This window comes from Cylas formicarius, unplaced genomic scaffold, assembly GCF_029955315.1.
Source record: "Cylas formicarius isolate icCylForm1 unplaced genomic scaffold, icCylForm1.1 PGA_scaffold_10__41_contigs__length_53128322, whole genome shotgun sequence".
Classification (NCBI taxonomy): Eukaryota; Metazoa; Arthropoda; class Insecta; order Coleoptera; family Brentidae; genus Cylas; species Cylas formicarius.
The window spans coordinates 24532699-24549074 of NW_026844214.1; the positions used below are offsets into that span (position 1 = coordinate 24532699).

Below are 16376 nucleotides of genomic sequence, written 5' to 3' on the forward strand. Positions count from 1 at the left end.
GTAGGTGTCTTCAATGATTGGGCAGATTGATTCTTGATATTGTTGCATGTCAGTGCCCAATATTAGGTAGGGTGAATTAGGTATAATTAAGGAGTGATTCACAGGTACTGGGAACAGGTGGAATATTTCAAAAATATCTTTAAGAAAAATCGGAATATGGACGGCAAAAATTATTTTATCTTTTGTAAATTTAACTTGTAAGTTTGCTAACTGATAATAATTATTTTGATTTTCAAAAATTAGAATTTGATTATCACCATAGAGAACAGTCAATTTAAAAATTATTTGTTCTAATTCAGCCGCCGATATTACTACAGGATGTAATGTGTTTAATTTCGCAAATGTAATGGCATTTTCTAAATTATCCAAAAAAGTTATAAAACTTTGGCAATTTAGAATAATTTGCATTAGTGTATTTTGAGCTTTAATGAAAGTAGTTATGTCAGTAATAGTTTTATTTGAATTATATTCAAAAATGTCTATATGTTTTTTAATAGCTTCTTGATTTTTCTGTAGAAGTGTTATAGTATCATTATAGTTGTCAATCAGCTGTTGAATCAACGAGGTTTGCTTTTTTAGTTGGATGTCAGATGAATGTTTACTACGCACAAGTTCTGTGATAATTTTATCGTATTTTTGTCCATCCTCTGAATCGAGAGTGCCAAAAAGCCATTTCGATAATTTACCTACAACATTTATTAAACCTCTTTTTGTACGGTTATTAGGTTTTATGTTACCAAGTTTAAATTTTACTTGAGTAATTAAATATCGAACATTATTAAGTAAATTATTTCCATTAATATAGTGTACATTCTGATAATTATGTTTATTTGTATAGTTTAATGATTTTGAGATTACAGCGTAAGCGTATTCTAAATTACGTAATTGATTAAAAAGTTGAGATGTTTCTACAAAATGCAAAAATGTATGTTGATGTTGAATTATTCGAGCATTTCCTAAGCGGAAGGGGAGAAGTGGTGTCTTAATTGGGATAACTTCAATATCATTATTTGCTATCACTAATAACAGCGTAGCTGCAAGAAGGAACAGCGTTGTCCGGTTCATTAACCTGCGAAGAAGAAAAAGCTTTAGGTTTTTGGATCTGAGATTTATGAATTATTTTTTTATTTTTTGTAATAATTTTATTCCCAATATCTTGATCTATAATAACAGGTTTTCTTCGGGGTTTGTCCTTACTACGTTTTGCTGTTTTGTCAGTAACGTAAACCTTTGTATTTTGTTTCATTTCAGGTGGATTTTCTCGTTTTTCGTTTTGTTTTTCATTTAAACGTATTTTTGTTTCTAACGATGTTTCGTAAATTTGTTGATAGATAGTTTTTAGTCTTTCACGTCTATCTGTGATATAATTATTTACAATGATTTCATCCGTTAAATCAAAGGGATCTAAACCGTTTACTTTTCCATTAATAACGTCAAAAGGTTTTTGTTTTGTTACGCTATGCATTGATGAATTATAACCTATAATGGCGTATTTTATTAAATTTTTAGGGGCTTCTTTAGGTTCTTTTAATTTTAGTACCCTATATAATTCAACAAGAGTAGAGTGAAATCTCTCTATTGGACTATTACTATTAGAATTGCCGGGAGTTGTAAAATGAATTGCAATTTTATGCAATTTACAGAAATCTAAAAGCAAAGACGTTTTAAATTCCGTACCATTATCACACGTTATTTGTTGAGGTAGGCCGTGATGACTTATAAAGGTCGCTAAACCGTCTAAGATAGCAATTGCTGTGCAAGCGGGTTCTAACGGATAAGCTTGGGCGTACCGTGAAAATACGTCTATAATTGTAAGAAATTTTACGTTACATATTTGAAAAGTATCCATATGGATGGATTCTAATGGTTCAGAAGGGGTCGGTGTCAACATAAACTTTAATTTTGGTGGATGTCGATCATATTTTGTTTGTTGGCACGTGTCACAATTATTAATATATTCAGTTAAATCAGTTTTCATATTTGGCCAATAATAGAGCCTTTTTAATGCTATTAGGCTTTCATTAATTCCTCGATGACAGGTTTTTTCATGATGATATGCAATTAGGTCTTTTTGTTTTGTCCTGTCAGTGACGTCAGTTAAAAGAGTTTTCGATATTACCAATTTGTAAGCACGGTTTTTAAATGTATTTGGTAACAAAACAGATAGTTCTCGATTTAAATCTATTTCGGTGTTTTGTACATAAAGGCAGTACATTTTTGTTGGATCCAAATAATCTAAAAAGAATTTAATTATTTCATTTTGATAGTTTTGACTTAAATAAACAGAAAATCTAGATTTATTTTGGAATGGGTAACTCCTAATCACGTGATAACGACCGTTTGTTTTTTGGTTAAATATTATTTGATTAGAGTAAGTATTTAAAATATTTTCGGTAATTGGTATATTTAATATTGGATCTTCAGCTGCTGAGTGTACTGTCTTACCAGTATTAGGAATATTTGGCGGTTTAATTTGAATGTCCGAGATGATATTAATTTTTGGAGTGTTTACATTTTCTAGAGGGTTAAACACGTCTTCAATTTGTTCCAATTGTTCAAGGCTTATATTTTGATCTTCTTCATGTATGTATTTATCGATATCTTCATTAACATCTCCAGGATTTCCGAAAAGTGACTCTTTATCTATCATATTTAGTTCGATGCGTGATAGGGCATCAGCGTTAGTGTTCAGTTTGCCCTTCCTATAATGAACTATGTAATCAAACTCTTCCAGTTTTAGTCGCCATCTTAGCAATCTGGAATTTGGTTCTTTCATATTAAACAGGTATTGTAGAGGTTTGTGATCGGTAACTATCACAAATTCTCGGCCAAATAAATATGGTCGGAAATATTTTGTTGACCACACGATTGCTAATAATTCTTTCTCTATGGTTGAGTAATTGCTTTCAGCCGGGTTCAATGTCCTAGAGGCAAAGGCTATGGGAAGATCACTACCAATTTTTCCTTGGCTGAGAACCGCTCCTATAGAAACATTAGAGGCGTCCGTTGTCAATATAAAAGGTTTTTCGAAATCTGGATATTGTAGTATTGGATCATTGCACAAGATATTTTTACAAAGATCGAATGCTTCTAGAAATTCTGGCGTGTGTTTGATGGTCGCTCCTTTCTTTAGGCAATTTGTGAATGGCTTGGTGAGTTTTGCAAATCCGTTAATAAATCTTCTATAGTATCCTAGAAGGCCTAGAAAAGATTTTATGTCTTTTGCTGTTTTCGGTACAGGAAATTTCTGGATTGCAATAATTTTCTTGGGATTCGGTTTAATTCCGTTTTTTGTTATTATGTGACCCAAAAATTCTACTTCGGTTCGTAGGAATTCCGTTTTATCTAGTTGAATTTTTAGTCTAGCTTGTCGCAGTTTTTGGAAAACAAGTTTAAGATGTTTGATGTGTTCTTCTAGGGATGACGAAAATACTATGATATCGTCCATGTATACTAGACAAACCTTTCCCTGTACATCACGCAAAACATTATCCATGACGCGCTGAAATGTCGCGGGGGCATTTTTCAATCCGAAAGGCATTCTAACAAACTCAAAATGACCATTCTCGACACTAAAAGCTGTTTTTTCAATTGATTCCGGATCCATTTCGATCTGATGAAAACCAGATGAAAGATCGATAGTTGAAAAATAATTACACCGTCCCAATTTATCGAGTATATCATTTATATTAGGCAATGGATAGCGGTCGTCTATCGTTTTCTCATTTACCTTACGAAAGTCACAGACAATCCTCCATTTCTGCTTGCCGCTGGCGTCAGGTTTCTTCGAGACTACCCAAATGGGGCTGCTCCAAGGGCTTTGGCTATGTCTAATGATGCCGTCGTCTAACATTTTATTAATTTGCCGTTGAACTTCCTCTTTATGGATAAAGGGGTATCTATATGATTTAGTGTATACAGGCAATTCATCCGTTGTTCTTATACAATGTTTGATTTTATTGGTGAACGTTAACTTTTTGTTTTCATGATGGAAAATATCGTTATATTCTTTACAAAGCCTTATTATAGCAGATTTTTCTTCTAAATTTAAATGTTCGCAACGAATTATTTTGGAAATGTCGCATTTACTAAATTGTTCTTTATGTTTTGGTAAGATGTGTTCTAAATTAAAAAGTTCAAAATTTTCTTTATGAAAGTCCGGAAAAGATAAAACTTTTAGAGGTTGTGGGAAATTTAACGTTATATTTTTCTCAGTGTAATTAAAAACTTCTGTTTGCGCAAAACCGTTTTTTGCAGTAGTAAGTGTTTCTGGAAAATAGAGACCTTCAATGACTTGCTCGAGAATAATAACATCATTGTTTTGTGTTACTGGAATTCTTACGTTAACAATTTCGTGTGCATTCACAGTAATACAATATACTTCGTTTTGTGGTTGTCTAAATAAAATTGGTATATTAGTTGTATTATTCCTTAATTGTTTATTAACAAGATCGATAGAAAAATTAAAACGTTTTAGGTCGTTTAATCCTATTATACCGTCAAAGAATTTATGAAAGTCAAAAAGGATAAAAGATAGGTTGGTATTAGCCTTTAATTCTGGGAAAGCCGGAATATCTGCTTTAAATAGAGTTTCCTTTTCACCAGTTCCTGTTTTAATAATAGTTGGGGAATGATATATTTTTTCATAATAAAATTTTTCTGCAATGGAAGGTCGAAGAATCGAGTGAAAACAACCAGTATCAATTAAAAGTTTAATTGCGGGTTCTTTAATCTGGATGTACGGTAAACTATTATTAATTTCGGTATACATTTCTAATGTCATTTCGTTGAGTCGCATTGGCTCGTTATTGTAAAATTTTGAGAGATTCGATTTTCAATTTCAGGGTGTTCGTCAAAATTTTGAGTGTCATTAAAGTATTCAGATTGATTTGAAAATTCAATTTCAGAGTATTCGTCTTGGTGAATATTTTCATTTTGAAATACCGCAGATGTTTCATCTGTTTGTACCGCGTTACTTTCGTCGATTTGGTATAATTCTTGCGAAATAAAATTTCTAGGGCCAGTAGGTTTGAAATGGTTAATTTGATTATTTTGACGTGGTATAGTATAGTTTGTTCTTGTTGACATAGGTTCGGGTTTATTGTTAGGTACCTGACCTGTCGGTTTAAATACGTTTTTAGGTGGGCCAAAAACTTGCCTATTTGTAGGAAAATTTCTTGGAACTTCGCGTGGTTGAGGCATATTAATTGGACCTCTGGGAAAACTATTAGTCTGGGGAGTAAACTGATTTTGATCATGCCTAATTCTAAAATTTTGATTATGGTGATTGTTGTTTTGAAAATAATTTGTAGGGCGAATCGGTTGTACATAATTAAAATTTTGGTTACTAAAGTAATTTGGATTTTGTGAAAATTGTTTAACGGGTTCGATAGAAGTATTAGGTAAAACTTTTGATTGAATTGGAGTTCTGAAGATATTTTGTGTATATTGAAAATTTTCCTCTTCAATAATTTGGGTCATAGCTAATTCTATACAGCTCGGATTTTTAAGTCTTATAATACTTTGTAATTGTCCTGGTAATCCTCTAATAAACGTCCTTAAACAAATTTGATCGTATTGACGTAAATGAATTACTTTGCTTGCATTATCCATAGTATCGGCAGGAAATGCATTAATTTTTTGAGCAAGGATACTTCTTAAAACTTGTAATCTTTTCCCAAAATCTAAAGGATGTTCATTTTTAAACGGGGTGGCCATAAACAAATCCTGTTCTAAACATTCTAGGTTTCGTCTATCGCCAAAACAATTTAACAAAGCTACTTTAATATTGTCCCACGTTACTAACTCCATTCTACAGCCTACTAGAATTTGTGCGCGATCAACAAGTTTCATTCTTATAGTTCTTAACAAATATTGTTTTAAAATTTCGTCGTTTCCTTGACCATATGTATCAAAAAGGAAATCTCCAGCTGATAGAAAACTATTTAAAGTGTTGGAATCACCATTATATGGCAGAATACTATCTATAAACATTTTTAACAAAGTGTAATTTACACCTGAATTCGACGATTGATTAGAATTCATTTTCAAATTGATTTGACTATTCTCTACTTTCTTTTCCACTAAATTTAACGAAGTAAAAAAACGCACTTAAATTGTCGACGTCTTTATCTTCGTTCATAAATTTAATTGATTTTGAAATTTCTTAAAATTGAACTTAAAACTAAGAATCCTTAAAATTATTTCCACCGTCCTAACCAGGGAAGATGAAAGGGGAACAATAGGAATTTTGGGCACTAACCTTGATTTCTCTTAGTCGTCAGCCTATTCTTCCTATTGGAATTTTCCTTGCGTAGCACTGCTTGCGGGGGTGATTTCTTGCCTTCCTTGCCCTCAGTCGAACTCAATCACGTTGGGTTTGTCAGACAGTCTATCACAGGTTCGTTTTGGAGTTTAAGGGTTGAAACCCACGTTTCGCAATCAAATCGTCCCGATGACGTGGCTTTGACCGAAAACTACCCCAAATCCGTCACGACTGCGCCAGTTAAGGTTTTCAAACGAAGGATCTCGTTTTTAAAAAACACTTTTTTATTTTGCAAACAGAACTACGAGGTTTTCTTTAACCTGCTACAAGGAGAACTGGACGCAAAGCACAGAGTTGTTATATATATAAAGTTTTTATGCAAGCGTCGCGTCGCAGATACCGGATATACTGAAGCTAGCATTTCATCAGCATTTTCTATCACATAATTAACACGTTCGGTAAACTTTTTAACTCACTCGTTTATTAAAAACTCGCTTCGCTGGGCTCCGCCCGTGTCAAATAAACTCGTGAGTCAAATGCCGTTTACCGTACTTCTTGAAATTATCATTATTAGGCTCTTATTTGGTTACCTTTTGTTACATTAAATTTTTTTGAGAAAATCATTTTTATTTATAGTGATGTTGCAAAACGCCTTCTATGGTCGATACAAACAATCTAAATAAAATTTGCTTTGGGCATCATTAATAGCTTAAAACGAGCCATTTTTAACAACTCCAAATTTTGTCCTTAAAAAACGATAAAAAAAATTGAGGGCAAAATATGCATATTTACGTTCACTATGAACATTTAAAAATCAAGGGTTGGCGCAAAGCTAGATAACGAAATCTTTGGTCGAGGCTAGGCCGCGTGACGTCAGTAGTCAGAAACAGCAGACGACTGGCTTGCCGGCTGGCTTTACGGTGTTGAGAAGTTTTTCAGAAATCAAATATGTGTTTTCCAAGTGGGCTCAAACAAAATATATTATGAAATTATTACGGCTTTTACCCAGAACTTCTTTCATTGAAAGCATCATATGGTGCACATCACGAGCCAATTTTCGTGTCAAAGTAATTTCGATTTTTAAAAGTCTAAGCAAGTTATACAAAACAAGTGGTTAAAAATCTTTTTTTTTTATTTTGTACTTACCTAACAATTTCACTTGGTAATCCTCGAATAAATCAAAATTAATTTTAATAGAAATTGACTATGTTAAAAAAAATAACAAATTAGAACTAAAAGTTCAGATTTTCACGAAATTATATATTTTCACATGACAATTGTTTCGAGACTACTAACTAACGCCGATATTGTTCAATTTGTAATAATTGTACCAATATCGTTTTCGGAAATTTTTCGACCAACAACGCAGCCAGCTCAAAATCTACACCAACCCTGACGAATTTGGCATGGGTTGCTCTCATCTATAATGTAATTTTCTTTGTTAACGCCAAATGTGTTGTTAATGATAAGTTCTCGGGCATAATTGGGGTTCTCCTCCATACAATTTGAAGCTCAGTCAGCGAGAAATGGCATTTTCTATGGTGATTGACTTTGAGCTCCTGGGTCAGTTGGATCTTGTAAGGGTGTAGGCCTAGATCCCTAAGCAAAATTCGCCAAGGTGAAGTCTGCGAAAAGTTTTGTTCTTGAGCACAGCGATGAATTGACTGGTTCGGATACGTAAATTGGTTGATTGATTACCGAACTATTCGTCTCAAATTTGGTAACCTAAGGTTGAAGAGTTTACTGTGAGAAGCCACCACGTCTACTGTAAAATTAGCACAATGCCGAGCTATGTTTACACTAGCACTCATTTTCGTAATAATTTTTTTATCATTTGAACAAGCTGGTGTAATTTGCCATAGTAATTTGGTAACTGAATAAAAATCTGAATATTTTGCAAATGTCACCAAAACAAAATGGCCGAAACAGGCTGCTAAAATCTACCCGCGCCAATTGAAAAACCAATTACAAAGTATTGGGAGCGATTGAGTGGTAAAGAGTGTTGATAATATGCAATGCTCTTTCGTTCTAGTTTAAGGTAAGCTAATATAATAATAGTAATAATATTCGTCTTCGCGGACTGCGTAATGACCGCCTAATTAAATCTGAGCCACTCTCAGAGGCTTTAGTAGAAAATGTGCACCCCCCCCTTTAGTATCAACGGAGGTAGCATGACTGATATCAGCATAAAAATCTTCAGGTTTTTACTGATTGCAAGATATATTCATCACCATTTTCCATTATAATGGCTGATTTCTGCAAAATTAGTGTATTTAACTCTATTTTCAAAGTGGACAAAATTTCAGATAGTGCCTCTGCTGCTATGTTCTGACAACCACAAACAATCTGCCGTCAATATACCATTATTTCAATAACCGAATCAAAATTAAGTTTACTTTTAGCTAAACTTTTAAGTGCATTTTTTATAACCCGCTTCTTATTTTCAACTTAAGTAGATAAAATTCTGAAAATGTCCAGATTATAAAAATTGTTATGGTTTGCTTAGAGTTGTGAAAATATCCAAATGTGAGTTACGCCATTAAATTTCTCAAAATAATAGCGGACCAATGTTACCAAAGCTAGAAATGCGTGTCTTGGTTCTCAAAATACATTATGGGGACTCATAATTAGACTGCAAGAAAAATCCAAGCAAGTGACATATACATAATTTCCATAACTAAACGTAGACAATAAAAGCAAATAATATTTTCCCAACTAGCGAAAATCATTGAATCAGGTGGCGACATCGTAGGGACTTTCGGAGAACAACACCCCGACGATGTTTTGACCGCAGACGCCAGAAGTCTGACAAATTGCAAATCTCCACCGAACTTGCAGGTATGTAACTCTGTAATAAATTCCATAAGAATTACAGAGAATTTCAGAACAATTTAAAGGAATCATTTAGGAATCATGAATTACACTATTTCCTATGCAGTTCATCCCTAAATTTAACTGTATTGAGAAAAGTATTTTTAAAACTTCCATTATTCAATGTTACTGTTCCGTCCAATCGGAATTGTTTTGTTTTATTTTTCCTCTTTAATTTTTATAATTCGGGAATTTTTATATCGAGCAAATAGAAAGTGCTTTTCATTTTATTAATTGCTACGGTTATATTCTCTGCGTATTTTGGTGACAATCCCACTGGGTATATGGCCAAAAAAAACTCGTATGTCGCTCCGGTGTCGTACTCCGACGTAATCGGGACTAGTACGACTCAGACCAACGTGAGAGCATTTTCCGCGTGCCATAATTAAAATATCGAGCGCCGTCAAGTATTGCGAAATTGTACCGGTCAACAGCCAAAGCTGCATCAAGGTAATCCAAGAAGAAAAGAGATTGTCATTTTTTCGTCTCGTTACATTAATATATTATTATTTGAATCGACGCGTTATTTCTAGTTTCAATCTTACAAAAAATTACAGTCTATTGCTCTTTCTCGTCCAGTTACTATTTATTCAATTATTATAATAATTGAAGGTTTGCTTTAACAAATATGCCTATTGGCTGTATCAGAAAAGAAAATGACAAAGGAAGTGAAAGCAAAAATGTTATTTGTTATTAATCACAAATAAACGATGGTTGTTTTTAACTACTATGACACCATCGAAAACATTGACATATCCATGATTCCCCTCTCGTGTCATTTAAATAAAAGGTTGTTGCAATATAGACGCTTAGGGTCTTCCTCATCTCTGTTTGTCAATCTTTATTCAATTGCGCCTTTTTCTTACCAGGTATTTTTATTTCTTTACTCTCTTTGATTAACTACATTTGGTTTCGTTTTTTTGGCCAAAGCTTCTTGTAGCACCACTCCTTCCTTTTTGTACTAGTAGCCATGTAAAAAGAACTCCCTGCAATATTTACAAGATTCTTATTTGTGCTTAGAGTTGATGAGCTATTTATCAAAGGTATATTTTAGTATCTGCATCATTTTTTTTACTGAAGGTCAAGTACTTCATCATCCCTCTGAAAATATAATTTGAATTTCGTTCTCACGTGGTCGATGCTGTGGTAGCGTCCTTCCACGCTAAGAGTGAATAGCAAAATCATGACTATTAAGTAGAAAAATGTAGGATTTTCTAAAACCATATTTTAATGTATTTTTTGACAACTGGACGATATTAGAACACATTACATCACTGAATTTATAACGTTTTTCAAAAGAAGAAAAAAATAGCGGTGACACTAGTAATCGAATCCAATCCGCTCAGGGCAGCGTTGATGGTCTAGGGAGAGCTCTTTTCAAAAGACTCAAAATTTCATATAATGCGTTCAATCATTTTGAAGTTATAGCCATCGATTTGCAAAAATATTCGGACATTTATCAAAATTTTAAAATTGTGTTTCAGTTCTCTGCAATATAGGATTTCCAACATTTTCTCTAGACATTTTTGGTCATAAGTTTTTTCACCTTGGTGTAGTGCGTAGTCGTAGGGACTTGGGCCCTTTTTAGTTGACCACTAGATACATTATCTCCCTTATTTAAAACAAAATAGAAAAACATACATTCATTTTTGAAATATTATCAAATATCAGGGTCTTCCGGAAAAGCAGTTGAAAAATGTATTTTTTTAAATTGAACCCCCTTCTTGTATTTACGTGGTCCGATATATCGAATGTTCAATTTTTCTCAAGAAATATGATTTTTTGACGGTAAATTCTGTGATATATTTTTTTTACATTTCTTAAAATTAATAAACAAAACGATGCAAGAAAATCGATTTTTTTACAAAGTTTTCTTTTTTAGTCGCCATCTAGCTGCGACTTGAACAGCAGCAGGACCTTGGGAAGGCCTAAACTACGTCCCAGGGACATGTCGTACTCATCGTTCGCGACATTGAGGCGGGACCACATCATAGCAGATTCCATCCCAGGGCCAGAAAGTTGCGTCTAATGCAACTAAATTTCTAAATCGATATGAATACTAAGGACGAGTACTAACTGTGATTTTTTAAAATAACGCGAATGTGTGTTCGGTGTTGGACTTGCATAGCGAACAGATCAGCGTTAATCAGCAGATAATGAGCTATTTCTTTCTCGAAAATAGTTGGGTTATTAAAGGTATTCGAATTTATCGATAAGCCTCGAGGTGACACAGATTTGCTTAGAGTCAAACTTACTGGGCCGAACCGTTGGAGTTCTGATAAACCTTTTTTCAAAGGATTTTTTTAAAACATTAAATGATATTGAGATACTTGGAAACCGTTGTCCCCAAAATTTGGTAAATTTTTATTTAGTTTCTCCAACGAAATATTTAATTCGGATACTAAACTGAACGGCGGGTTAGGTAGGACACCAAAAAAATTGAGTTATAATAAATTCCAGTTTTCTTTGTAGGTGTTAAATTTTCAACGTGAGTTGTAGTAAAGTGTTCTTTGTTTGTGCGCCAATGGTGTCCCTTTTTTTAAATCTCTTGTCCTTATAGAGCGCGGCGAAAAAATTCCGTTTTTTGTCAAATAATTTTTAATTGATTCGGAATGACTAGTTTTTTATTTATTTTTTAAATTCGCCTTTCATATTAAATTTAAAACTAAACTGCATCAAGCAATAACTTGTAAATAAACTGTTAACATCGACAGTGTGCAAAAAGTAGTTTTTGAAGTTTTATATCATATTTTTATTGATTCTTATGTATGTCTTGTTTGTTGTAATGTATGTGTTCGCTACTAAGTTTTAGTCTCAATTTTCACATTCAATTTGACATTCAGAGGTATTCCATAAGAATGAAAACATTTTCTCATTTTTTTTTAATTTTAATACACTTGCAGGAGTAAAAAGATGAAATATACATAATATATTTCCAAGAATATTTTTTTAAATTTGCTATATATATATTAAAAATTAATAAAGAATATGATTCTGGATTTAGTGATTCATCCAACTTCATAAAGAACTTTACAAGATTCCCTGTTTTTTCTAACTTATTCACCAAGAATTGAATTTTTTCGCTGCCTTTCACGCACGGTGTAGTGAAAAAAATGGATACCATTTGCTCATAGAGCAAAGATCACTCGCACGATATCGTCCAAATTAAGCAACTCCTTGGATCTTCCCCTTCAAATGCCTTTCACTTTATTTGATGACACATATTATATCTAGAATAAGAAATAAATACATCTTGAAAAGGGTTTTTCGTTTCGTACTTTCCAAATTAAGGCTCCAAATTTGTTAGAATGCCTGTATTAACAAATCATCCGGGTTTAAGGAAGAATAATCGATCTCGGCATATGTTGTTCTGTCCTGTCCTGGTTTTATCTTGAGTTTTAATAGAGAGCTGCATAGTTGAGTCATAAGCCAATCATAGTACATAGCAAAAGCAAATAGCTGCTCTAGGAAGGCAGGGCAGTTGAAGAAGAAGTACTTAATTGATATTTTTAACTGTGAGTTGAATACCTCTCTTATTGAATATACAAAATTAATTTCTTCCATAATCTGACTCGATTTGACTGAAACATTATAACGTTATAGTTTTCGTATTGTTTTTACTTGTTTGCTAGTGCTATGCGCCTACTTACCGATAAACTGTTTTACACCGTTATTTTCAAGTGTGGCTCTATTATTAGCTGTACTTTTTTTTAATACCCCAATGAAATTTGTTACATAATAGGACAATAATAATTAGATTTTCTAAATAAAATTTAGGATACCAAAAAATGTCACCTGAGCTGTTTATGCTATACCCGCCATGCGGAATATTTACCGAAATAAAACGTTTCTTTAAAATTAAAATTGTCTTCGTTTAATTTGGCTCTAAGTGAACTTGCAAACTAGTTGAGGCAGAATAATAAGATGTAAAAATAAAACTCATCGATTTTCACTATCTGTGGTCAGTGAAATCAAATCAAATTTCTGATTTCTATATGGCAAAACTTGCTGGACCACAGTTTGTTTATGTTTTCGATATGTTTAGATCTGTGTAAATATATTGTGTTTTTGAGTTGATCTTACTTTAATTTCTCCCCGATTTGGGCACCCAATCCTTTAAATAATCAAAATTCTTTCTGTTAATGCCATTAATTTTCCCAGGTCAGAGTCGGAATATTTGGTCTCTCATTCATTCTTATATTGGAGATTACAGTTCCATGGGTTATATATTACTGCTTATATTTTTACATAGAGAGTGAACATAGAAATGGTCCCACCGGATGACTATGGATTCATTCGGGACTCTCATTATCAGTAGCTATGATGATAGGTATGCCGTTTTTTTATGATTTTGTCAAGTGTAAGGCAATTTATGTATACATGACTTCTACAATGTTGATATGGCGAGCGAAAGAAAGTAATTTTTCAAAGAAACTTCCACAACATAATGTAATACTATTTACAACTTGCTGACATTTTGATAATCATCCTGTTGACTTCTTCAGAGCTTAAATGAAACTGGTTTGCATTCTACTCTATATCTGCTTATATACTGGTTGACCGAGGCGGAGCTAAAGGCGGGACAAAAACATTGTCTCCTATATTGATGATTGGTGATTGGTGAGGTTCTCGATATTTGATACCTAGTATAAATACGCCGCATCGCTACCGGGACAGTTTTAACTACGGACAAGCAAACGGTATATTGATTAAGAACTGAAAATCTTTGACCATATAATAACAATTTTGATATGGATTAATCAGGTCCCCACGACAAACGTATTCTTTAAATATAAAAATTTAGCATACTTATAATGAAATATACTTTTTTATTTGGTCGCATAACAAAATGGTATATTTAATATGCAATGTTTCTTTTTACAAAACTTCTGGATTCCTCCTGCTTCGGTTTTGGTTAGTTTCAATCAAGCTCTGAAGAAGCCAACAGAATGATTAGCGAAACGTCCGCAAGTTCGACTCAGCAAAAACCGACGCAGGAGGAATCCAGAAGTTTTGTAAAAAGTATTACAGTAGCCTGTGGAAGTTTCTTTGAAAAATTAAGGCAATGTTTCTATTCCGAAGCAATATAATGTGAAAAGTGACTATGAACCAATAGACCAGAAAGCTATGTTTACAAAACTATTTCATGATTCCGAAACACAACTGAATCTTTGAAATATCTCGAATAAAAGTGAAGACTTGTCTGCATTTTAAAGAATGTCTGGGAAATGTAAAGAAGTTTGGAAAATGTCAGTTGAGTATGTAGAGCAAAATTTTGAAGTGAGGTTTATTTTTGTCAATGTAATGTCCATGTAATTTCCACGGCTGGTTTTATAAGAAACCACTAGTGTTATCTAAAAGTTTTGTAAAAACCCGTATAGCGTTCTTAAACAATTTATTATAAAACTTTCAGTCCTGTAGTAATATTAATAAAAATAATAATAATAATTAGCTTCTGAAAACCCAGAATCTGACAAACTGCAATTAACTTCCTCTCATGATTAATAGAAAAAACAACAAACGAAAAAAAATGGAAAATTGGATAAAATGAATATTTTAAGGCTCCACTGCCATTAATAATACGATTTGTTATTGCATATAACATGCTGAAGGCGAACAAAGAGAAAAAAGGGGACACTAAATCCAAATTGACGGTAAAGGTGCAATGGGAGTTTATACCTATTATAAGAAATCGTTTTAGTTTTAATCTAAGATTTAATTTAATTATTGTAAAGCAGATTATATTCCATTAGTAATTTTTTATATCTGACTGGTCATTGGGAATGTGGAAGAAGTTGGAACCATTCGTTTATATAAACCGATTCACCTAATTTTAAAATTCGATAAACAAACCTATGCATATACAGTTCCCTTAAATTAATTATAATGTATTCCTTAAAAACTATTACAAATCTTAAAGAATCCAATGAATCTGCATGTAAAAAATATTTTAAAATGTATAATTGGTTATATTCTTGAGGTTATGTTTAACAACTATTTTTTAAAGATGTCGAAAGCTAAGCAAAATTTCAAAAAGTTAAATACGCTAATAACCTTTACAGAACATGTGCTAAGTGCACCAAGTGATAATACAAAGAGAAAATACAAAATAAACAGACCAGGATTTAGACTTTCATCAGGACAATGTAATTTTATAGATATATTAAAATATATTTGTGGGACACGACCTATTATCTGGGACTATTTAACTCTGGGCAAAGATTCCGGAGCCAACGTTCTCTCTGTAGTGTACTACAGCCATTTTGAATTAGACCGATTCATATAACACAAAATTATCCTTTTTGTTTATGCATTCGTATTATTTCCAATCAAATTTCGGCAATGGATTTGGACTGATTTTTGGGGTGGATTGGATCGACTTGCTTCTATTTACCATCTCAAACTTATTTGCTATTGGTTTTAAAAGGTTTACTTATACGTAAACAACTAAAAGTGAGGTTAACAATGAATGATTGGCTTTTGACATTTACTAATGGTTTTCCCGTTTCTTTTGGGGATTACGAAAGCTTTAAAAAGATTATATTATTAGGTAACGAATATTTATTAGAGGTTTATAAGAGACATATGTTTTTTCGGTGAACTAACCAGATGGATGTCAGAGAAAAAATCAAAGACAAAAATTTAAGGTAATCGGAAAATATTTTACATGATTTTCTTTTAACCACATTGTTTTTCGTTTTTTAATGCAAGATGGTAATAAAATGCCAATTTGCAATGATAGGGTTCACTAAACAGGGTGGACCACTTAAAGGCTATATCACAAAGTTCAAATAAATTCAAATACGGCAGAGGACATTAAGCTTTGGAGTTCAATAATGATATATAACTCTCTCGCTCAAAGATAATTAATCACAACTCATTAAGACAAAAATTATGATCTGCAAAATGTAATTATTTTCTGTAAAAAAAAAATTTTTTTGGTGGAGGTAGATTTGGAAAACATAGGGAAAATGACGACCAAAGCTAATCAAACAAATTTTCAATATTCTCTTGTTGTCTGGATACCCACTTCGCCATCAAATTTGATGTAGTGCTGAGATTTTATTTTTATTAAAAATAAAATTTTTAAAACGTGGTTAGGTACCATTTTTCCATTTAAAAGAATTGCCTCCATTCAACGCTTAAGTAAAATACTAATCAAAACTAAAGTGTAACGTAAACTATTCAATGATATCTTTATTGGTTTAAAAGATTTAAAAATATGTCCATTTATGGGACC

General features: G+C 32.7%; 1 protein-coding gene across 2 annotated transcripts in view; it reads left to right on the plus strand.

The window, feature by feature from the left end:
• LOC132699601 (synaptogenesis protein syg-2-like) overlaps nucleotides 1–13182 on the plus strand; it is a 519238-nt gene extending 506056 nt beyond the window's left edge. Inside the window, exons 15-16 of one of the 2 annotated variants that reach the window (XM_060666413.1) lie at nucleotides 8985–9103; nucleotides 11019–13182. In XM_060666413.1, coding sequence (XP_060522396.1) covers nucleotides 8985–9103; nucleotides 11019–11165 — 266 coding nt within the window. In that variant the 3' untranslated portion in view covers nucleotides 11166–13182. The remainder of the gene's footprint in view (nucleotides 1–8984; nucleotides 9104–11018) is intronic. The other variant, XM_060666422.1, reaches the window with a different exon arrangement.
• The last annotated feature ends 3194 nt before the right edge of the window (nucleotides 13183–16376 follow it).